This window comes from Schistocerca nitens, chromosome 1 (assembly GCF_023898315.1).
Source record: "Schistocerca nitens isolate TAMUIC-IGC-003100 chromosome 1, iqSchNite1.1, whole genome shotgun sequence".
NCBI lineage: Eukaryota > Metazoa > Arthropoda > Insecta > Orthoptera > Acrididae > Schistocerca > Schistocerca nitens.
The window spans coordinates 383,929,385-383,953,416 of NC_064614.1; the positions used below are offsets into that span (position 1 = coordinate 383,929,385).

The 24,032-nt window shown below is 38.8% G+C and overlaps 1 protein-coding gene across 3 annotated transcripts in view; it reads left to right on the forward strand.

Moving 5' to 3' along the window:
- LOC126249104 (cGMP-dependent protein kinase, isozyme 1-like) overlaps positions 1 to 24,032 on the forward strand; it is a 382,876-nt gene that overhangs the window by 132,797 nt on the left and 226,047 nt on the right. For all 3 annotated transcript variants that reach the window (XM_049950773.1, XM_049950765.1, XM_049950758.1), the window contains exons 4-6: positions 4,072 to 4,214; positions 11,639 to 11,776; positions 21,865 to 22,034. In XM_049950773.1, coding sequence (XP_049806730.1) covers positions 4,072 to 4,214; positions 11,639 to 11,776; positions 21,865 to 22,034 — 451 coding nt within the window. The remainder of the gene's footprint in view (positions 1 to 4,071; positions 4,215 to 11,638; positions 11,777 to 21,864; positions 22,035 to 24,032) is intronic.

Genomic DNA, 24,032 nt, shown 5'->3' on the forward strand with positions numbered 1-24,032 from the left:
GCTTGCAAGAACTTTTTGAACAAGTCCACAGTCATCCGAGCACTTTTGTTGCTATAACACTTACATGGCAGCGTAGAACTGTTCTTAAAGCAATGTGGTTTGTGGAACTTTCCAATTACTATGGGATCCAGCTTGTTGCTGCCATCTGCGTTGCTCCATAAGAGAACAGTAATTCTCTGCTTGCTCATTCTTCCTCCATGGCGTGCTTCTCCTTTAACACTTAAGGTTTTAAAGGGCATGAGTTGGTAAACAGGCCTGGTTCATCCACATTGATTGGTAAATTTTCAGCATGTGCTCCATTGAACCACTCCATTAGCTTTGATTCCATTTCTTTGTATGGCAACTTTTTAACATTTTTTCTGCTATGTTTTTGAACTGCACTGTGTTTCTTGATCCAGAATCTTCTTATTATTCAATATTACTGACAATGAAGACTGTGCCATTTCGCTTATGGGCACATTTGTTTTTCTCTCCACTTCCCAAATCAAGTGCATTTTCTCCACAACAGATAGAGATTTTCTTTTTGCTGCCATAGTCAACTTCACTACAACAACAAATGTGAGTGAGCAAACTGATATACAGCTTGATTCTCCATGCAATACACAGTAAAACATTAACTGATGCAAACTTGCATAAACTGATACTGTACTATGAACATACAGACTCGGACAGAGCTTGGTTGGGTGCAAGCATGCAAAATGGTGTAACTGTTAGCACGCTGTACATTGTTAGTCTTCAGCTGCGGTTGGCAAAGTTCAAGCTTGCTCATGAATGTAGCGAGGAATCGATATGGAAGATGATCGATTGTATTCAATATAAATGCTGGAGTTCATAGGTTCTTAATGCCCATATTACATGATGCTTGCATTTGGAGGCAAAGCCTATGGAAGTTCACCCTATTGAAAGCTGACCCCAGAAATGAGACGAAAAAAAAATTAATAAAAAAAAATTTACCCTGATTTCAAGCCGCACTTAATAGCGAAAGATATGGCTCATCATATGATGGATAGAGTATTAAATGGCCCTACCTCTCAGGGATTTGGGGCACTTAAATTATAATTACATCACAAAATATTGACAACAGCAAAAATTCACGATATCTATTGAAATACAGTATTCCGGATCTACACGTACGTGAGCTGTGAGCAGTGACATCACAGGTGAGCTCACTGTCCTGCATACTGGAACACAGTCATGATTTTTCATGTTTTAATATTAATGCTAGTGACTCCTTGTCGCTACTTTCGTACAAAGCATCATCCTCTGTGCCATCAAGCATTTTAGAAATACAGTATTTTTTAGATGCGTGATGAACACTTTCACTTGGGAGACATTTCCTAGATTGACTAATGCACGCGCACAATTGAGACAAACTTGAACACTTAACATGTCCAGTAGGCATTAATTGCCTATCTTCTTTAGTTAGGCACTGTGTGTACATATTTTTCTGGTTGTTCATAAAAGGTTTGTTTAAACAAACATCTAACAGATGCAGACTGGATGTCATCCATTCTGGAATTATGACTATGTCTGTTTTACCCTCTGCTATTTTTTTTCACAGCTGGTGTACAGTGACCTGTGTATGAATCTAACACAAGCATACATGGCAAACCTAGCAAGGTACCAGGATGACGTTGCCAGACAGGCCTGATCCACTGTAAAACCGTGTCCTCCATGAACCAACCAATTTCGTTAGCATGTACAATAACATCTTTAGGAAACACTTCAGACTTCAGTAAAGTCTTCTGTGTGAAATGAATGGTGACAGTTTATGGCCACTGGCTGTACAAGCCAGCATTAATTTCCAGTGTGCAGTTTGATGATGCAGCGCTGAAATGTGACGAGTTTTTCCCTGTATTTTTCAGGCCCAATTGCGGCTCCCTTTAAAATTCTGGATTTTCTCATGTGCTTTATCTTGAATTATTTCTGCAGTTACAGGTAAGCACTGTCGCTGCTCCCTCACAAACTCATTCACCACGACTTACAACTCAAAGTGACGGCCACATTTTGGTCCAGAAAATACTTTTCTGTTGCTGGAACAAGCTGAAAGTTGTTAATTTTGCTGTCTCCATGTCTTACCAAAGTTCAAAAGCAGACTGAAAGAAACGTTTTTGTGAGCACTGCTCTCATTAGCTGGAGTTGCCGAAATGTAAAGCCACTGTAATGGTACCGAGCGAGGTGGCACAGTGGTTAGCATACTGGACTCGCATTCGGAAGGACGATGGTTCAATCCCGCGTCCGGCCATCCTGATTTAGGTTTTCCGTGATTTTCCTAAATCACTCCAGGCAAATGCCGGGATGGTTCCTTTGAAAGGGCACTGCTGACTTCCTTCCCCATCCTTCCCTAATCCTATGAGACCGATAACCTCGCTGTTTGGTCTCTTCCCCCAAACAACCAACCAACCAACCACTGTAATGGTACTTTGACTACCGCACCTCCGCCAATACAAAGATTTTTATAAATAATTTTGTTCTTATTTACTTTTGCGTAGGTTTTGTTTTTAACAGCTAATTGATTACTCTCTCTCTCTTGTCTTGATACGAAAGACGTGTATTTTTTCGCGCTGTGTTGAATGTGCTTTTGGGTGGAAATTAAAATTATATTACAAAGCGAGGTTGTTTCAATAATGATTTGAGGTGGTTATCGCCAAATTTGTGAATTCATCACGACAGTGACAACTTGAAGAAGTTTTCAACAGACGGAGAAAAGTGAAAGACGAGTCGTCCTACAAGGGAATTAGGAGGACAGCCATGAAGACTATATTGTAATTTCCACTAGTTTCTGATGCTATTTCTGTACAGTCGCTTTTTGTAGTGTTGCCGACCCGGTCTGCCATGCACGGTCAAATTACAGCATTATCTCAATCAATAATACGAAGTCCGCCTTATCCGTAACTGAAACCACCAAAATTCAAAACCCAATCAGATTTTATATTTTATATTTTCACAGCTGAACCCTGAGTAAAGGAAACACTACATCACACTTGTCAAGTTTCTTCAAAACGTTCGTTTTGATGGTGTATATGTAAAGAGTTTCTTTAAATTACTATGAATATTTGAAAAATTGCTTGATTCGCCAATGATAAAAAACACTTTAACATTCATTACTCGAAACTAACAGAATGGCTTCTGTGGCGGTTTCTAGCAGCAGAAAGCAGCAATATAGGCAGCACTTACGGCGGCAACTGGCAGCATTTTGTGGAACTTCTAAGGCTTTGCACCCGAATGTAAACTGCAGGCAGATTTTTGGATTCTGAAAACTAGAAAAAAAGTGCAGCTTGCATTTGTGCCACAAAAGCCACTGTTGTTTTGTTTTCAATATTTAATATTCCTAAAGCTAAATGCGGGTTTTGCCGTAAAGCGAATTACATTAAATTGAATATAAAATTACATTGCACTTATGGACTTATTTTCAGGGCTTGAAATTTCTTCCATTAAATGCAGGTTTATGCTAAATCAAGGTCATGCAAAATCGGGGTTATACTGTAATTTCATGCTGTCTTCTTTAAGTTTTTTCTGTTCATACAAGCTCCAACAGGGAGTAGTAGCTTCAATATCACTAACTATTAAACGTACTTAGTATTTCTCTTCAATTAATACTGAGTTAGGTGCATTATTTTATCATATTCTGTAAAACTATTATATTTCATGGATGGGAACTTGTTTGATGTATCCTTTAATAGAAGCAAGTAACTGTCTGTTATTAATTCTGTGCTGTGTTTTAATACTTAACGTTCATCTAGTTGTTATACTCTATATGTACTTACATTGTATGAACCAAAATCTTAAAATTAGCAGAAATGTCACTGCTTTGAGAAAAGGAGCAGTTTTCTAGATATGCAAACTAATTAGGTAATCATGAAATAGTAGTTAGCTATTTGCTGTAAGAACAGAAATCTGCTTTGGTTATGATACAAAAAGTATTTCATTTATTTTAGTAATTTAATGCGGCCTGTTATTCTCATAATATATTCTGAAAGTAGCCTTCATTTCCTACAAAAATGTTTGAATGCTTTGAAGCCAATCATCCAAACAGAATTTCAAAACCAATAAGATATTAACTTTTTTCAGATCTTTGCAGCTAATTATCAGAGCCCTGAAAGCCAATGAATTTCTGTGCAACTTAAATGAGGTACAGATGCAGGCTGTGGCAGAGGCCATGTCACTACAAGTGCTTGATAGCAGTGGATTTGTGATTGAGGAGGGGGAAATAGGTAAGTTTGTAGACTAGAACTTTGTAGAATTAATCATACTGTTTACAATTTGAGCATGGGAATAAAATATGAAAAAAGAGACTCTTTTGAAAACCAGATAATAACTTTCCATGTAATGAGTAGAACATCTAAAAATCAATATTAATAATTATAAAAATGCTAATTGCTATTAATAATTATAAAAATGTGTATACCTCTCACACCCAGTCGTCATCTGTAGTTATTGCTGGCGCTTGTTGCCAACTGTGTTGTCTGCCTGCATTGTCCTGCACTGCTGACTGTAAACTGATGGCTGCCAGTTGCTGCTAATCAGGATGAGCATGCCCGTTGCAGTCTCTATCATCATTGTCTTGAACTGTTCTTCTTGTAAAATGAATTTACACCTGTCAAAGATAAAATGCCTGTTTATCTGCTGCAGTTATTCTCAACATGCAATTTTTGACTCTCCATAGACCAGGATTGCTTGAAATTAAATTCTGTTTACAGGAAACCTTCTTTGTATATAATATTGTGTGATAACTGTTGTTGAATAGCTTTCATTAGTGTTTTTTTCCATTGTTAATTTTTCTAGACAATGCCTTCTTTATTACTCTTGCCATGAAAAAATTCTGTTTTATATGTTAATTCAATGTATTTTAAATATTTAAAAATTATTTCAAATTCAAAATATGCAACTCTTATCAATTTCTTGATATGTTGAATATGCATTTGTGACATATATGTTTAATGTCACTTTTTGTTGATCTGAATGTTATACGTACTTAATTAGCGCCATTTAATCCAAGTATTTCAGTATTACTTTAAACATGCAATATTAAGTCCAATATTTAGTCTTATTTTGCACTTTAAATAATCACCAAGCCTTTAGTTCTGTATTATGTCATATAATTGTCTAGCTTTGCACACTGTACTGTCCACATTCGATAAATCTTCGCTTCCACACGATTCCCTTGAAAGTAGCAAAATACTGCTGATGAACTCCAAATGCCACACACCACACAAAGAGTATTTCAGACTAATAATAATAATAATAATAATAATGATAATGATAATAAAATTGGAGTTACAGAATATCATATATATAGAAATGACACATTTATGTGGTATTTGAGCCCTTATAATAATGTTATTATAGACATGCTTGATCATTTATAGATGGTGATAGTGCAGAAAACTTTGCACCTCCATTGTTTATGGGGAGAATCTTGAATTTAATTCAGTTAAAGTGTGCACCCTCATATTACACTCCCATGATGAAGAATATTGCATTGTTAGATACTGACTAATTATAGATATACATTAGACTGTTCACCCCAAGAAAATAAATGAGGGTAGGCAACTACACATTTGTACACAAATTATGCTTGGTTCATTACCACACTTCAAACTGAGAAAATTGTGCTTGAATTCAAACATTCACTCTTACAGCTGCATATATCATAGCTAGAAGAAGAGTAATACTTTGAAATTTGGTAAGACTTTCTCAACGTTAAGTATGCCTGTGTACCTTCCATTAGTGAGGAGCAGGATGAGGAGTTGCCTGTCTTAATTTTTTTCTTCTTCTTGTCATTCTTGTGTTACCATTAACACAATGTGACTAATATGAATTAAATATACTGATTAGCCAAAATATTACACCCATTGCATACTGTGAGATTAAATGCTGCCTGTTGACACTGCTGGTGCATGATACAGAATAAGTGGAGGAGAGATGAGCGTGGAATCACTCTTGTAATGATGTGGACTGAAAATGGTGAAATCCACTGACATAAGCAAATTTGAAAAAGAGCAAATTGTTATGGCCAAGGAACAGGCATCATGAATATGGTAACGTTGGTCAATATTTTGCATGTTATTGTCAGGAACATCTTTTGAAAGAGGATAAAATATAACAAAACCATAAGATATGGTGAGAGAGTGCAGTGATGTTCCAGGCACAATTATTTTGGAGCATATCATTCAGTGCACAGGGCTGAACATGGATCACCACAATAAACGACCCCTATATGTTTCCTTGTTGACCTAATGACATTGTCAGTTATGAAAAGTACACATGTTGTGCTGTGGGATGATCTGTAGGGTTGGAAATGAAGAATACACTCTATATGCCCTGACCACAATACAGAAACGTTTATTATTCCAAGATAACCAGTCATGCATGTAACATAACATGGTACTTTCATAACAAGTTCTATAAGATCAGATGATGTGACTGTTGAAACTGGTCATCATGGAAAATAAAAGTTTCTACATTGAAATCATGGTGTGTAAAGTGCGTTCTTCATTTTCTTTGTCAGTTATGTTCGCAACAGGCACAGGATCATCACGACTGGACCACTGATCAATGCAAATTTGTCATCTAGTTAGATGAATCACATTTCTTGATATGGCAGGTTGGTGGTTGTGTCTGGAGACAACATCATCTGGTTAATGGCTGCTTCAGACATGAACCATGTCCGTGATGCAGTCTAGTGACAGCAGTATTATGCACACATCAACATAAGTTTTGCATCAGCCCAATTCCCAGAACTCCTGAAGACAGACGTTGACTGTGGATGTTGTATCAAGACACAGTCCCTTTGACTGTTCAGAGATGTCACTAAACCTGCCCAAAGATGTAAAGAACCATGCATGAGCAGCACCTATTAGATGGACGCGGTCTGACAGCTGATCAGTTCCAGTCATTCCACCAGGAAGGAGGTACACGGCTGGAGTTGACTGTAGTTCAACCGTGCGTAGACAGTCAGTACCATCAAACTTCTGGAGTCAGTACCATCGTCCAATCACATCTGCATTGTTACTTTGTGCCAAGAAGGGCCCTCAACAAGGAAAGTGTCCAGGTGTCTCGGAGTGAACCAAATCGATGTTGTTCAGACATGGAGGAGATACAGAGAGACAAGAACTGTCGATGACATGCCTCACTCAGGCCTCCCAAGGGCTACTACTGCAGTGGATGACCACTACTTATGGCCTGTGGCTTGGAGGAACCCTGACAGCAACACCCCATGTTGAATAATACATTTTGTGCAGCCACAGGATGTCGTGTTTTGACTCAAACTGTTTGCAATAGGCTGCATGATGCACAACTTCACACCCGATGTCCATGGCGAGGTCCATCTTTGCAACCACGACACAGTGTAGCGTGGTACAGATGGGCCAAACAATGTGCTGAATGGACCACTCAGAATTGGCATCATGTTCCCTTTACTGATGAGTGTCGCATATGCATTCAACCAGACAATTGTCGGTGATGTGTTTGTAGGCAACCCAGTCAGGCTGAACACCTTAGACACACTTTCCAGCGTGTGCAGCAAGGTGGAGGTTCCCTGCTGGGGTGGCATTATGTGGGGCTGGTGTATGACACTGGTGGTCATGGAAGGTGCTGGAATGGCTGTACGATATGTGAATGCCATCCTCTGACCAATAGTGCAACCATATCAGCAGCACATTGGCGAGGCATTCATTTCCATGGATGACAGTTCACACCCCCATCGTGCACATCCTGTGAATAACTTCCTTCTAGATAACTACATCACTAGACTAGAGTGGCCAGTATATCCTCCAGACATGAACCCTATCGTACATACCTGGCATACATTGGAAAGGGCTGTTTCTGGATGACATGACCCACCACCCACTCTGAGGGATCTATGCCCAATTGCCATTGAGGAGTGGGACCAACAGTGCGTTGATGAACTTGTGGATAGTGTGCTACAACAAATATGGGCATGCATCAATGCAAGAGGATGTGCTACTGGGTATTAGAGGTACTGGTGTGTACAGCAATCTGGACCACCACCTCTGAAGGTCTCGCTGTATGGTGGTACAACATGCAATTTGTGGTGATGCAGAACTTTTTTTGATGTGTGTATTACTGGAGATATTTACCCAGGTTTCCATGAGGTCTGTGTCTGTAATCAAGGGAACTGTGTGGACTACATGAACATTATTGCAAGCAACTGCATCCCTTAAAGTTTGATGTCTTTCCTGATGGTGACAAGGTCTCCCAGCAGGATAACTGTTTACATCTCAAGGCAAGAATCATACTGCAGTAGTTTGAGGAGCATAATGGTGCACTCATGCTGATGTCTTGGTCACTAAGTCCAACTGATCTGAACTTCATGGACTGTATTTGGATGAAAACAGGTGCCAGCTCCAAACTCACAATTCATTAGTCCTTATTTTACGGCAACAGTGCGACCTATGCTGACACATAGCAACACATAGCAAGGACTTGCCAAGTACATGCCATGCAGAATAACTGCTGTGTTGTTGTTGTTGTTGTGGTCTTCAGTCCAAAGATTGGTTTGATGCAATTGTCCATGCTATTCTATCCTGTGCAAGACTCTTCATCTCCAAGTAACTACTGCAACCTACACCCTTCTAAATCTGCTTATTGTATACGTCTCTTGGCCTCCCTCTATGATTTTTACCCCCCCCCCTCCTCCCCCCTCCCAATCACCCCACTTAACTCCAGTAGTAAATTTGTGATTCCTTGGTGCGTCATAATGTGTCCCACCCTTCTTCTAGTCAGGTTTGCACAACAAATTTCTCTTCTCTGCAATTCTGTTCAGTACCTCATTAGTTATGTGATCTACCCACCCAATCTTCAGCATCCTTCTGTAGCACCATATCTCAGAAGCTCCTATTCTCTTCTTGTATAAACTATTTATTGTCCGTGTTTCACATCCATACATGCCTATGCTCCATACAAATACTTTCAGAAAGGACTTTCTGACATTTAAATCTATGCTCAGTGTTAACACATTTCACTTCTTCAGAAACAATTTTCTTGCCATTGCCAGTCTACATTTTGTACCCTCTCTACTTTGACCATCATCAGTTATTTTGCTTCCAAAATAGCCAAACTCATCTACTACTTTAAGTGTCTCAATTCCTAACCTAATTCTCTCAGTATATCTGATTTAAATTGACTACATTCCATTATTCTCATTTTGCTTCCATTGATGTCCATCTTATACCCTCCTTTCAATAAATAGTCCATTTTTTTTAACTGCTCTTCCAAGTCCTTTGCTGTGTCTGACAGAATTACAATGTCACTGGCAAACCTCAAATTTTTTATTTCTTCTCCTTGGACTTTAATTCGTTCTCCAAATTTTTCTTTTGCTTGCTTTAGTGGTTCTGCAGTATACAGACTGCGTAACATCAGGATAGGCTACAACCACGTCTCTTTCTCTTCTCAGCCACTGCTACTCTTTTGTGCCCATTGACTCTAATAACTGCCTTCTGGTTTCTGTACAAATTGTAAATAGTTTTTGCTCCCTGTATTTTACCCCTGCCAAGTTTAGAATTTGAAAGAGAGTATTCCAGTCAACATTGTCAAAAGCTTTTTCTAAGTCTAAAAATGCTATAAACACAGGTTTATCTCTCCTTAACGTATCTTCTATGACAAGTCCTAGCGTCAGTATTGCCTCGCGTGTTCCTACATTTCTTCAGAATCCAAACTGATCTTCCCTGAGGTCTGCTTCTACCAGTTTTTCCATTCTTCTGTGGAGGATTCATGTTAGAATTTTGCAGCTGTGACTTATTAAGTTGATAGTTTGGTAATTTTCACACCTGTTGGCGCCTGCTTTCTTTGGAATTGGAATTATTATATTCTTCTTGAAGTCTGAGGGTACTTCACCTGTCACATACATCTTCCTCACCAAATGGAAGAGCTTTGCCATGGCTGGCTCTCCCAAGGCTATCAGTAGTTCTAATGGAATATTGTCTACTCCTGGTTCATGTTTTGACTGAAGCCTTTCCGTGCTTTGTCAAATTCTTCACACAGAATCATATCTCCCTTCTCATCTTCATCTACATCCTCTTCCATTTCCATAACATTGCCCTCAAGTACATCTCCCTTGCATAGACTCTTTATATACTCCTTCCACCTTTCTGCCTTCCCTTCTTTGCTTAGGACAAGTTTTCGATATGAGCTACTGATATCCATACAGGTGGTTCTCTTTTCTCCAAAGATCACTTTAATTTTCCTGTATTCAGCATCTGTCTTACCACTAGTGATACATGCTTCTACATTCTTACATTTGTCTTCTAGCCATTCCTCTGTAGCCATTTTTCACTTCCTGTCGACCTCATTTTTTAAACGTTTGTTTTCCCTTTCACCTGCTTCACTTATCGCATTTTTATATTTTCCACTTTCATTGATTAAATTCAATATCTCTTGTGTTACCCAAGGATTTCTAGTAGCCCTCATCTTTTTACCTACTTGATCCTCTGCTATTTCATCTCTCAAAGCTACCCATTCTCCTTCTACTGTATTCCTTTCACCTGTTCTTGTCAGTTGTCCCCTAATGCTCCCTCCAAAACTCTCTACAACTTCTGGTTCTTTCAGTTCATCCATGTCCTATCTCCTTAGATTCCTGCCTTTTTGCAGTTTCTTCAGTTTTAATTTGCAATTCATAACCAATAAATTGTGGTTAGGGTCCACATCTGCTCCTGGAAATGTCTTACAATTTAAAACCTGTTTCTGAATTCTGTGTTTTACCATTATATAATTAATCTGAAACCTTCTGGTGTCTCCAGGTCTCTTTCATGTATACAACCTTCATTTATGATTCTTAAACCAAGTGTTAGCTATGATTAAATTATGCTCTTTGGAAAATTCTACCAGCTGGCTTCCTCTTTCATTCCTTTCCTCCAATCCATATTCACCTACTGCTTTCCCCCGCAACCACTGAAAACACTACTGCCCGTCTTCTAGAACCACATGTTTGTCTGGCTTCTCAACAAATACCCTTCGTTGTGATTGCACCAAGGGTACAGCGATCTGTATCACTGAGGCACGCAAGCCTCCCCACCAACAGCAAGGTCCATAGTTCATGGGGGTAGGGGGGAGGGGGGGGGGGAGGGGGGGAGGGGAGGGAGGGGGGGGGGAGAAATGTTGTTCAGTAGGCTATTAAAATGTGGTGTTAATGGTTTGGCTCATCCGTGTATATCTACTAGCAAGATCCTTTAATGTATAAGCACAATAATTGTCAGTTTTCCACTTTGCATATGATATTGGACAAAATGTTAAAAGCCCCTCTGTACTACAATTTAAGGATCATGTGGTACTGGAAATGCTTTAGTATAGCAAGAAACAAGAAGCTGTTATTTACAGAGCAAATTTGTATGAGATTTTTGTAATTTTCATCCATAACTATTTTAATTGTTGATTCAGATATTACTATAATGAATTTAATGCTGTTAATTTTGAACTCTACTACAAGATCTAAATTCTTGTGTCATCTGAGAATAACTAATTTTATGACTGCTTTCATTTAACAAACAGTACAAATTTAGTAATAACATGTGTTTGTGTTTTAGAAGGAATTACAAAAGTAAAATCATTTTTAATTTTAACAGCTGTTAATAATCATTATTTTGTAAGTACATTTTAATTTTGTGTTTCTTAACCCCAGGTAGGCACTTATATGTGTCAGCCGCAGGCAGGTTTGAAGTGATTAAAGGTGGTAAATCATTGGGGACCTTTGGCCCTGGCACAGCGTTTGGAGAAATTGCTATTTTGTACAACACTAAGAGGCAGGCATCCATCAAAGGTAAGCAAATAAACAGTGAATGAACACATTTTAAATATTTATATGCTGCAGTATATGTGTTGGTAACACTTACCAGGGTAGAGAGAGTTAAGTAAGAGGGTAAATCAAAAAGTCGTTGCCCCTATTTTTACTAGTCAAATTAGCTACATACAGGTGATGACAATCATACACTATTTTTCCACATAGTTCCCACAGTTGTTCACACATTTGTCCCATCACAACATTAAATTTGAGATGCCTCTGCAGTAGAATTTGTCTGGCTGACAATGGTACCACAGTCAGACTGCTGTCTTGACTTCATCATTACTTGTAAATTGTTGTTCTACCAGGAACTTCTTCAGCAGACAGAAAACATGGAAATCACAAGGGATGAAGTCTGAAGTCTAGACTGCATGGTGGGTGGTCCAAAATAACCCAGTGAAATGCCCAGAGCTTTTCGGCAGCTCTGATTGCAACACGTATGTTCACCCATTGTCATGGAGCAGATTCACATTGTCCACATTGAGAATCTCTTGGCGCCTTTGCCTAATGGCAATCATAAGACAAGATGTGCACATGCCAACCTGCTTTCACCATTGCATCCAGGTGGGAATTATTCATCAGTCAGTGATGAACATGGCCTCCCCAGCTGTTCATTGTCATGCAAGACATCACAGGCTTTGTCAGACTCATTACACCAACATCCAACAGTTCTCAAAGCAAGACAATTTTCCCCATGTTTGGCTGCATTTCACCATAGATCTTGATAGGCATTCATCCCTTGCTCCATAAAAATCACACTTCCTTGCTCTAATGCCATGGACATGTGAAGCACAGCCGCCATCTTTAACAACTGACAACAGCACTGTGTGGTGGAGCTAGTGGCAGATAATGCTAGCACAAACCAAGAAAGGTCCAACACTGGGAATTGATATGTTGACTTTGCATTTACAGCCTTAGTTTGGCTAAAAAAAAGTAGGGGCAGACACTTTCTGAATTGCCCTCATAGATGATATACTATGATTTGTGAGTTACATAACTGCCATTTGTTAATTTAAATTTTTGGAATATTAATTACACTTACATAATTTGTGGAAGCATGTTTTGATATTACCTTAAGTCAAATGCTTATTGTGTGACAGTTTTGTCATATATTTCAGCTCTAGTTATTTCTCAGTTATATAAAAACTTCTTCCAATAATATTTTGCAATATTTCCTGAAACATAGAAGCCCCAACACAAATCAATAAATCATTATTTTCATGATATGAATTTATTTGTAATGAAGCATAATGCATCAATCCAAATTTTTCTTTCTACAATGTATATCTTGTTTTATACAATGATTTCTGAAATGTTCATTGATACAACATAAACTGTGTTAGAATATGTAATGTGTCATATTCTTATTATTTGTTGGTCTGTTATTTGAATGCCATTATCTAGAACGTTTGTATTCTATCATCTTATATTTATATATGCTGGTAAGGGGAACTTCTGGAAGAAATATATCATCTGCTTTACACTTAAAAATTGACATAACACTGGTGATTCTCTTGTATCTCATATTTGTACTTCTCTGAAGTTAATACTAAACATTGTCCTACTGTTTTCTTTTAATGATTCTGTTAGAGTCAGGCGTCATGTTCCGTCATATCCAGTTTTAGAAGCACTTTGATATCTCACACTGGATGTATAGCTACTCTTGACTTTCCAATGCATTATGGTCTTTAGCTGTACACGTATACACTGGTGTGCAAAACTTCAGGATAGAAGTAACTTCTACATGATGTGTCATTTCAAGGAATATAACTCACTGAAACTTAGACCATACAAAGAAAGAACCGCTACAGTACACTACGGAAGATAACTGAAAGAAATATGCAGTGAGATGAACTGAACTACCACTTTTATTCACAGATATTGATTACACTGACACCACTATGATTTATGCTAGTACTCTGGACATTATAAAAGGCAGAACACGATTCTTTTAGGGAATACGATCACAACAGATGGCACTGTGCGCTCTGCTGTGTGCTCTTATGCTGTCCACAATGTTGGTAAGGAGTTCTTATGGTGGAACATTCTATTCCTCTTCCAGTGTTGTTGACAAATGCTGGATGGTCATTGGTGAATGCGGACAGGCTGCTGTTGTCTCCCCAATGATCCCACATGTGACCGATGGGTTTTAAATTGAAGGAATGAGTAGGTTATTCAATTTTCCAAATATCCTCTCATTCCAAGGACCTCTCCAGTTGTGCAATTTGATGTGGCCACTTAATGTAATCCATAAAAATGGATGGTATGACACGTGTGTGGAAGGAATATATAGTACAATAACATTGATTGGTGAATGGATCATGTTTAAAGATGTGGAGATCAGTACTCCAATGCAACATTATCCCTCCTCATACAATGACACATTGATCACCAGAAAACAATGTTCAGCAATGTTTATGGGAGCATTACATGTTCCCACATCTTGCCACTTGAAGTCATATAATGGATTCTTCCTGACTTCATTTTTATGGATGACAGTGTGTGACTGCATCAAACTACACAGGTGGAGTAGTTCTTAGAACAAGAGTATATTCAGCAAATGGATTGGCCTGCTCGTTTCCCCATTTTAAATCCTGCCAAGCATTTGGTCTAAATTGGGGAGACATATTGCAGCATGTCTCCTTTCACTAATGACCATCCAGCACTTGGCAACCACACTGCCAGAGAAATGAAATGTCACATCACAGGAGCTCCTTATGTGGTGATACTTTCCCTACTAAGAATCATGTCATGCCCTTTGTAAAGTCCAGGACACCATCATGAATCACAGTGACTTAAGTGTAATTACTGTCTGTGTTTAAATGTATCTGTTCAGTTAATCTCATTGCCTATTTCTTTCAGTTATCTTTTGTAGTATACTGTAACAGCTATTTCTATGTACTGCCTAAGTTTCATTGATGTATGTTACTTCAAAGTGATGAACCGCACAGATGTTACTTTTATCCTTAAGTTTTGCACAGTAGTGTACACTGCTCTTGCTTGTGTTTGAAAACATCATTTTCCATAAATACTACTGTAAAAGGCACATTAAAAGGATGGGGACTGAGTCAAAGTACACATTAAAAAAGAGTAGTTGCTTTTAGATATTTCATTAGTAAACAACTTTCATTAAACTGCAATAAAAACAGACTAAATGTAACATTCTGAAACTGGAAAGAAAAATTTTTTGCTTAAAAATTCTGCAGCGTTGTAACATAAATGACTGCCATTTCTTGCCAAATGCCATTTTATGACTTATGTATTCACACAATATCTAACAAAAACAATGGTTTCTCACATTTTGTTAAGACTGAAAACTGTTTTCATTGGAACTTGTCATGCAACAAACAGGAACACTTACTGAATCTATATAATTTGATGATTTATAAAGCAGTTGTTAATCATTTCCTTTATAGCAGCAATGATCTATGAAATGTGTAAGGTATTCTCACACTGTGCCAGTTTGGAGTAAACTGTTTGCAAGGTTTGTTCACCTATATTGTGTTTAGTATTTTATCCATCTGCAGCAACTGTAGTTGGATATATCAAAATAATCAACCAACCAGTTGCATAAAAGACATTTAATTTCTTAACGCCTTCCTTCAGAAGGTTATATCCGTCACATTATTTACGATTGTCAACAACAAGATGCATACAGCAAATTGCTTTGGTCATTTGGTTCATAGTGCCTGTACAAAAGTAGTATAAAGAAGGCTGTACAAAAAACAGTATAAAGAATCCAAACAACAATTGCAAACATCATGCATTGTTGATACTTGCAAATAATGCAATAGGTATAACCTTGTGAAGGAGGTCATTAAGTGCCTAAAACTGGTTAAGAAATTAAAATTCCTTTGTGCAACTGGTTGCTGATTATTTTGGTATCTAAGATATTTGAGCATGTAACAAGTGATTTATAATGGCTTAAAAGCCCATGGGACATTGCTGAAGACTTTTGTATTGATTGGCATATGAACCTTAGACAAAGAGTCAGTTGGTATACTGAAATTATTTGTCTGTCTTGTACTCTGTTCGTGTGAATAATATCATGTCTGAAACTGATATATATTATTAGTAACTAATGGCATTGAAGTTTCACTGAAGAAATTTCTTCAGGATGCACAAGTAACTGCTTAGCACAATACTTTTATTTATCACCTTTTCTGAATAAATACTTTATGTGTGTGTGAGTTGCACTCACCTCCTCCCAGGCCCCACCTGTCACTGCCCAGCCTACTCCTTACCACCACCCAGTTACCTCTCCCATCATGCACTGCTGCTACTACTCATAGGCTTCAGCTACCAGAGACTGTGGTCATGTGTGTGTGAGTTGAGTTTGCATGAGTGTGTGTGTATGTCTGTCATCTATTTTTGACAAAGGCCTTGTTGGCTGGAAGCTTATTTTATGACAGTCTTTTTGTTGTGCCTATCTGCGACTCAGCATCTCCACTATATGGTGAGTAGCAACTATCCATTTCATAATATTAATACTTCATTATGGATATTTCCATAATGAAAAGTAAAAGAATTTCAGGTAGGCTAATGCCTTTGTCTTCAAATCAACACAATTGTAGAACTCTTTATGACAAAAGCATTCTAAACTGAGCATCCACATTAGTTTATCTGTTGACTGCAATTTAGCTCTTTATTCTGTTGGATGATAAGGCATATTTTACACATAGGATTCCATCTAGTGTATGATTACTAATGTGCACTGGTATTTTTGATAGCAAGAGGTCATTTTTGTTTCTTTCAAGTTCCATAACATGAGTCATCACGTGATAAGAGTTTAAACTAATTGTAATTAATCAATGGAAACTCCAAAAAGGAATAATGACAGTATTATGAAAAGGCTAGTTGTTACCCACCATATAGCAGAGATGCTGAGTCACAGATAGGCACAGCAAAAAGACTGTCAAACAAGTGGCTTTTGGCCAAAAAGGCCCCCACCAGAATCAGACAAAACACACACACACACACAGACACACATACACACATATCCACAGCCTCTGGCTGCTAAGGCCAGGCTTTGAGCAGCAGTGCATGATCGAAGAAGCAGTCTTGGGGAGGGGGGTAAGGAGGAGGCTGGAATGGTCAGGGGAAGAGATAGCAGGGTAGGGGTGGGGTACGGAAAATTGCTTCTTGTGGGAGCATACAGGGATGAGGTGGGGAGAGGGTAGTCCAGCTAGGTGCAGTCATGAGATTGGACAATGGGCAGGGGAAAGTCAGGGGTGGAGGTGGGGAGGGGACAATGGAAAAGGAGAAAAGTAAAAATATTCTTGGTGTGTTGTTGGAATAGAGGGCTGAGTAGTGCTGGAATGGGACTAGGGAAACGGGTAGTTGGATAAGGACAATGACTAATAAAGACTATGCCCAAGAACATTATGGGATTGTAGGATATATTGCAGGGAGAGTTCCCTCCTTGGAAATTCAGAAAAGCTGGTGTTGATTGGTAGCATCCAGCTGGCACAGGCTGTGAAGCAGTCATTGAAATGAAGACTGTCATAATGGGCAGTGTGTGCAGAAACTGGGTGGTACGTCTGTTTATTGACCACAGATTATCGGTGGCCATTCATATGGACAGAGAGCTTAATGGTTGTCTTGCCCATATAGAACACAGCACAGTGGTTGTAGCTTAGCTTGTAGATCACATGACTGTTTCACAGGTAGCTCTGCCTTTGATGGGATAGGTGATGCTTGTGTCCAGACTGGAGTAGATGGTGGTGGGAGGAATGTGTGGGACAGGCCTTACATCTGGGTCTTTTACAGGGGTATGAGCCATGAGTCAAGGGGTTGGGAACTTGGGTTGTGTAAGGGTGGGCAAGAATATTACATAGGTTCAGTGGGTGGTGGAGGGGGAAGGATAGTGGTTAGGACATTCCTTGTTTCAGGGCACGAAAAGACATAGCTGAAACCCAGGCAGAGAATGTAATTCAGCTGCTCGTCCTGGGTGATACTGAGGAATACTCCTCTATGGCCAGACGGTGGGATTTTGGGAGGTGGGAGGTGGTCAGTGACTGGAGTGATAAGACATTGGAGATCTGTTTTTGTTCAAGGGTGGGAGGTTGATTAAGACATGTGAAGGCCTCAGTGAGGACCTCGGCATATTTCGAGGGGGACTGCTCATCATTGCAGATGCAACAGCCACAGGTGGCTAGGATTTATGTAGGGACTTCTTGGTATGGAATGGGTGGCAGCTGTCAAAGTGGAGGTATTGCTGGTGGTTGGTAGGTTTGATATGGATGGAGGTAATGATGTAGCCATCTCCTTGTTTCTAGTGATCTGCATGAATACAGTTTTTTCATCATTTTCTGTTAACTAATTTTGCATTCTTTTACATTCTTAGCTTTATGTCAAATTTTACAAACCATTCAGCTAAAAGTGATTGATTACTATATACAAATTTGCTTCCTAGTTCATACAGAACACCTAACAATATTCATAAACATTTTGTTAACATAGCACTGAAAAAAAACATTGTCTTCTGTACTCTTTGAATAGTATCAGCATTTATTGTCCACAAAAGTTCAGCAGTTGAAATAAACATTTTAATATACATAGGAACTGAACATAGAAGAAGATCATGCCTTTTTCTTGCAATCTGTGGCTGGGATAGTTAGAGAAGAGAATGATCCAAGAAAAGAGGAATGCAATCACCTAGCTGGGGAAGGCATTATTCTACAAATAATGTGTTCACTAAAGTTAGTGAACAACCAGTCTATTTGGGTGGGTTCACAATTATACTGCACACTGCTCATCCCCCTAGTTCTACAACACTGAGTCAAATCTTGTTCTTATTACTCAGTTCAGTTGCAAATATTGCACTCCGCCCAACAAAATCTTTGAACATTTCACATTTCAAAATACAATTCTTTTAAACATTGGATACATATTGATAATTAACTCCTTCACATTCATATTAAAAACTACATGCTGTACACAGTTTACTTCACTGACAACTGCAAAAATTTTGCATGTATTCACTATCAGGAATTTATCAATACCTTTGTTTTCATTGTCATCATTTATCTTCCCAAACTTTTCTTTCCTTACATTCAACTACCCTGTCTCAGTTTATCTCAAATCAGTTTCAGTTAGATGCATAACAGTATCTACATGCTTCTTATAGGAAATCATTTCATTATTACCAACATCAAAAGAGATGCGGGATAATCTGTGCAACTAGGAACACAGAATAATACTTACAAACAACTCAGTGAAATAGTAGTGCATTATCAACATCAGTGTGCAACATCAAACTAAAAACATTCACATAAGCCAGCTACAAAGAACAGACTGACACACACACACACACACACACACACACACACACACTCACACACACACATGCACATGCATGCCACACATGCACAAGGTTCCTTTTCTACAATCACAGATATGCAATTGGTCTCTTAGATGGTTTTGTCCTTACAGAGACCCCACTTCCCTCCTCTCTCCCTATAGTGCAGAACACTTCTCGTAGTTTATGAGGTGATGGTGATATTCACCAACGGGCTGGTATACCATAACCAACCAAGCAGAATTAGGCCCATCTGAATGGTTTCTGCATTGTCCATGAACAGAAGTGCCTTTAATTCCATAAGCACCCATTCATGTATGGTATGGTTCACAAGAAAGGCCATAGCAAGAGCAGAGGGCCCATTCGGGATCATCCAGTAGGGAAGGTGGCAATGTGTCAACAACTCTCTCTGCAAGAGAAGGATGCTGCTAAAACTCGTCACATAGGTGTCTATTGTTGCCAGGAGGTCTTCTTGACAGGTCAGAAGTTCATCATCTACCTCTGGTTCACAAAGCACACATGCCAGTTTCAAACTGTTGAAGGCTGCAGGACCGTGTAAATTCCAGAGTAAGGCAGTGTAGAGCAGTTTGGATAGTGTCGTTGCAAAGCATTACATATTCAAAATCTTTCATTGTGCTATGGACAAAAACTTTGTGCATACTGTGAGTTTGAGAATGGGTGTATGAATGTGGCCACTGTATTGTTTTCCCAATTTGACCAGTGCCATTAACTCGAGATCAGCTGGAGGTGGAACTAAGCCAAGAAACCTAGAGGAAGACTGAGAGACATTCATCACACAAAATTTCCACCAAGGGTGACTGCAATTCCTCCTTGTAAGCTGTTTGCATGTCAAGTAGCATCCATGAGAGTGCTTCTGTCCATAGGGCAAAAGGCATATTTGTGCTGCCTGAAGAGTGTGGTACCAAAGTTTGACAGGCTCATTACTTTCTGGCTGGTATGCCATTGTTCTAAACTGTTGGACACTGTACAATCTACATAGCTCAGCAAAGAGATGTGATTCAAACTGGCATATCTGGGCCATGGTAATCAATGTGGGACAGCCAAAATATGTGATTCCCATCTGTAGTAATTCCAGAGTAGTGGTGTTTGCTGTCATCTCTACCATCAGAACCTGTGCTCAGAGGGATACTCTATCAGTGGCTCACAGTATGTAATGGTACCTGTTCGTTTCTGGTAGAGGCCCAATGTGGTATAGGAGGATGTGCTGTAATCTCCCTTGATATGTTGCATATTTGCCACACTGCAGAAAGACATGATGACTGATCTTGCTGCTCTGACAGCTGATGTATGTTTGAGTCCATTTTCTGCAGCTGGGTTCCCCATAAGGCTGTGCAAATTGTTCCATGACAAACTTGATGGTCTGCCTACAGTAAATGCAATAACAACCAGCTGTATCTTCATTTTGACAGCTGCCATCTGCTATCTCTTCCACAACAAAAAGTCCCTCCTACATCCTAGCCACCTGTGAACAACATATGTGTAGTGATGAGAACTCCCTTGCTCAGTATGCTGAAGGTCTCACAAAGGTGTACATATAACCCCCTGCCCCCAAACTTAGCCAACAAATGGATTTCCTTTGCCATATTCTCTTATCACACCCAAAAATCAGTTACAAAGGAGTGCTCCACTCATGATCCACCACCAGCTTCTCTGAAATGTGAACCTGGGAGTTATCCTTGCAACATATCCTTCACTCCTGTTATCATCCTGACTTCACTTTCCAATAATCCATTGTCTCCCATACATTCAACCGAGCAGTTTGCCCTTCCTCTACCCTGTCACCTCCTTCCAGATCATGTCCATGTGTCCCCTTCAGCATGTGCTACTCCCCATTGGTTCTGACATATACAAAAGAAAACCAACACAGACACAAACTATGTCAATCTGTCTATCAAAATAACAAACACATGCCTAAACAGCAGATCAGCATCACAGTCACTGGACTTACTGAAACCAAGGATAGTTGCACGTTTTCAGTATACAAATACAAAGTGTTACTGATTATATTAAAAACACCACACAAAAATGTCTTAGAGAAAAGGCATTTTATACAATGGAAAAGTTCAAAATGTGCGTTAACGGTGATGTTAAGTAGTTATATAGTTTCACTTACATTAAACTTATATGTGTGAATATGTTGAATATATCACATGCAGTATGGTGGACAATCCTGAATCTTGATAGACAGTTATGATCTAAAATATCATTTACAATATGTATGTTATTTATGTAATTGCATATTAAATGTGTATTTGTGTAAAAGATGACATCAGTTGCCTTTTAAAAGTTTGAGATGAATAATAAATAAGTTAAATAATAAAAACTGTACATGCACTTACTGTGATCACCTACATGATTCCTTTATATTGAACACTTCATTACAGATCAGACACAGGTAATGGTAAAGGACCATCTCTTGGACATTTCAGAGCAACAGTCTAAGATTTGTGCTATGTTCACAGCAGTATTTGTCATAGTTAAAGCCTGATCTTAAAATTTTAATATTATGAGTATGGCAACATTCTGAAACATTGCTTTGGCGCTACTTAGAAATTTAAAATTTTGCGTTACATTTGCAATTGCTCTTTTTTAAAAATACTTTGTATGTAATATTATCACCAGAATGAATGTAAATTTTCTGCCATATGAAGCCTTTAGTGATAAAAATACTTAGCTTCTCTAAACTATGAGATTATGAGGTCTTACTTGTATGTAACTGAGAAAAATGTTTACTTTTATTGCAAAGCCGATGAGGGAGCTAGTGTGTGGGTTCTCGATCGTCGTATCTTCAAGCAGATTATGATGCGTACAGGACTACAAAAGACAGAAGATAATATCAAGTTTCTTCGTACTGTTCCCATACTAGAAGGTTTAAGTGAAAGAGCCCTTGCTGCTATATCTGAACTTGTGCGTGTTGTAAGTACTTTCTGACATATCTTTTATGAGTAACAACTTCAGTATCTTGAAAATCATGATCTTCTATCATATTTTACTTGTAGATAGCTTGTTTTTAATATAGATTTCATTGAATTTTTAAGCACTTTTGATGAGTGTAGTGTATGATTGGCTTTGATGACTGCTCTTGTCTACTAGATGTTAGTTACCTTAAATTAAACTTCTAAACAAATTTATGAAAGAATTTAACTCTATCATCAACCCAAAGATTGTTTGAACACCACAGTGCTTTTCTAGGCAATGTCCTATCGGAAATTTTATAAAATACATTGTGCTTGGAACTGAGTTGTTTTGTTACATGATCTGTCAACTGTCATTGCAATAACTGAATCTATTTAAAAAGTTTTGAAGATAAATACAGTGACTAAGGTGTGATTTCCACTGCCTCTCTGTATTTTATTTACCAAGAATTGTTTGGCTTGTTGAGTTCAGTAGTTTGAAATTTTGTTTTTAATTGACTGTGATCAACTGGGAGTAAGTTTCATAATTTCCAGCAATTGGAATATACAGGGTAATTCAAAAGGAATGTCACATAATTTTTGAGGTGATTCTATGCATGCAAATAAATTGCAAAAGTCCTATTAACATGTGTCTAATTTTTGATCATTACAGAACTGGAGTGGGTTGAAGATTGCACACATCCATAACCGATTATGAAGGCAAGTGTGAATATTACTTACCAAAATGCTGTGTAGGCACTGTGGTGGACAGACTAATGGTAGGACAGATGACTGATCCATCCTACAAGGGGTGTTCAAAAAAGTCCTCCACTCTTCTCAATGCACTTGTCAGAACGTTGGATGGTGTGTTGTACTGCACAGTGAACATCATTTTGGTGGGCTTTAATGCAGGCAACAGCATCGGTGATGCAAGCAACAAGTTCTTCACATGTATCTACCTTCATAATGTACATGCTCATTAAACAGCCCCATAAACAGAAGTCTAATGGCGTTAGGTCGGGTGATCTGGCAGGCCAGTTAATGGGTCCACCACAGCTAATTCACCATTAAGGAAACGAGTTATTCAGATACTGGAACACATTTCTCATACAGTGAATCAGTGTTCCATCATGTTACAGGTACAAGTGCCATTGTTGCTTTCATGCCATGTCTTCCAAAAGTGCAGGTAGGTCTTCTATCAGGAAATGTGTGTATGCTGTGGATGTCATACAATTTGGTGGAAACACAGGCCCTGTCATTGACTCAGCATTAATACCACACTAGACGTTTACTGAGAACCTAACTTGGAATCTTGTTTCCTTAGTGTCATGTGGATTCTCGATTGCCAGTGTATGAAAACTGCAGGGTTTCATCATACCAATGCATGCAAATGTAGCTTCATCTGTAAATAAAGTGTACTACACAACATCTCTGTGTTCAGCCAACCATTCACAGAATTGTTATCTGCTTACGGAGTTACCCAGATACACATGTTGCGCAGGGTACACATGGAAATGGGTACAAGCCCTCAGTATGTAATGTACACCACACTCACGTTTGTGGAATATTGAACTGACATCTAATGTGCCATTTACTGGTGGTGCCACATTGCTGTACCATTGCATTAATGTCTTCACTTTCCTCAACTGACTGGACGCCCTCACATTCTGATGTTAACATGTACACTGGGTAGGGTTCCAGATTCACAAAATGTTTGAAAAACCCTGGCAAATAGTCTGGCACAGGCGATCGTCAATCAGGGAAACATCTCTGGTATTCCCTGGTATTCTGTCACAGCAACATGGGCACTGCCACTACAGTACTATACACAAACAACATGTACGTGTATTCTGCATGGGTGAACATATGTGGCATGTTGGTATTTATGGTCATGATTGACTTGTTCAGTTAAACAACATTCAAGTATGACACACACAAAGTGTCATGACTGTTCACTGTTCCAACCCACAAAGTGCACTCTGGGTGCCCTTATAGCTGTTGCCTCTGTGTGACATCACAG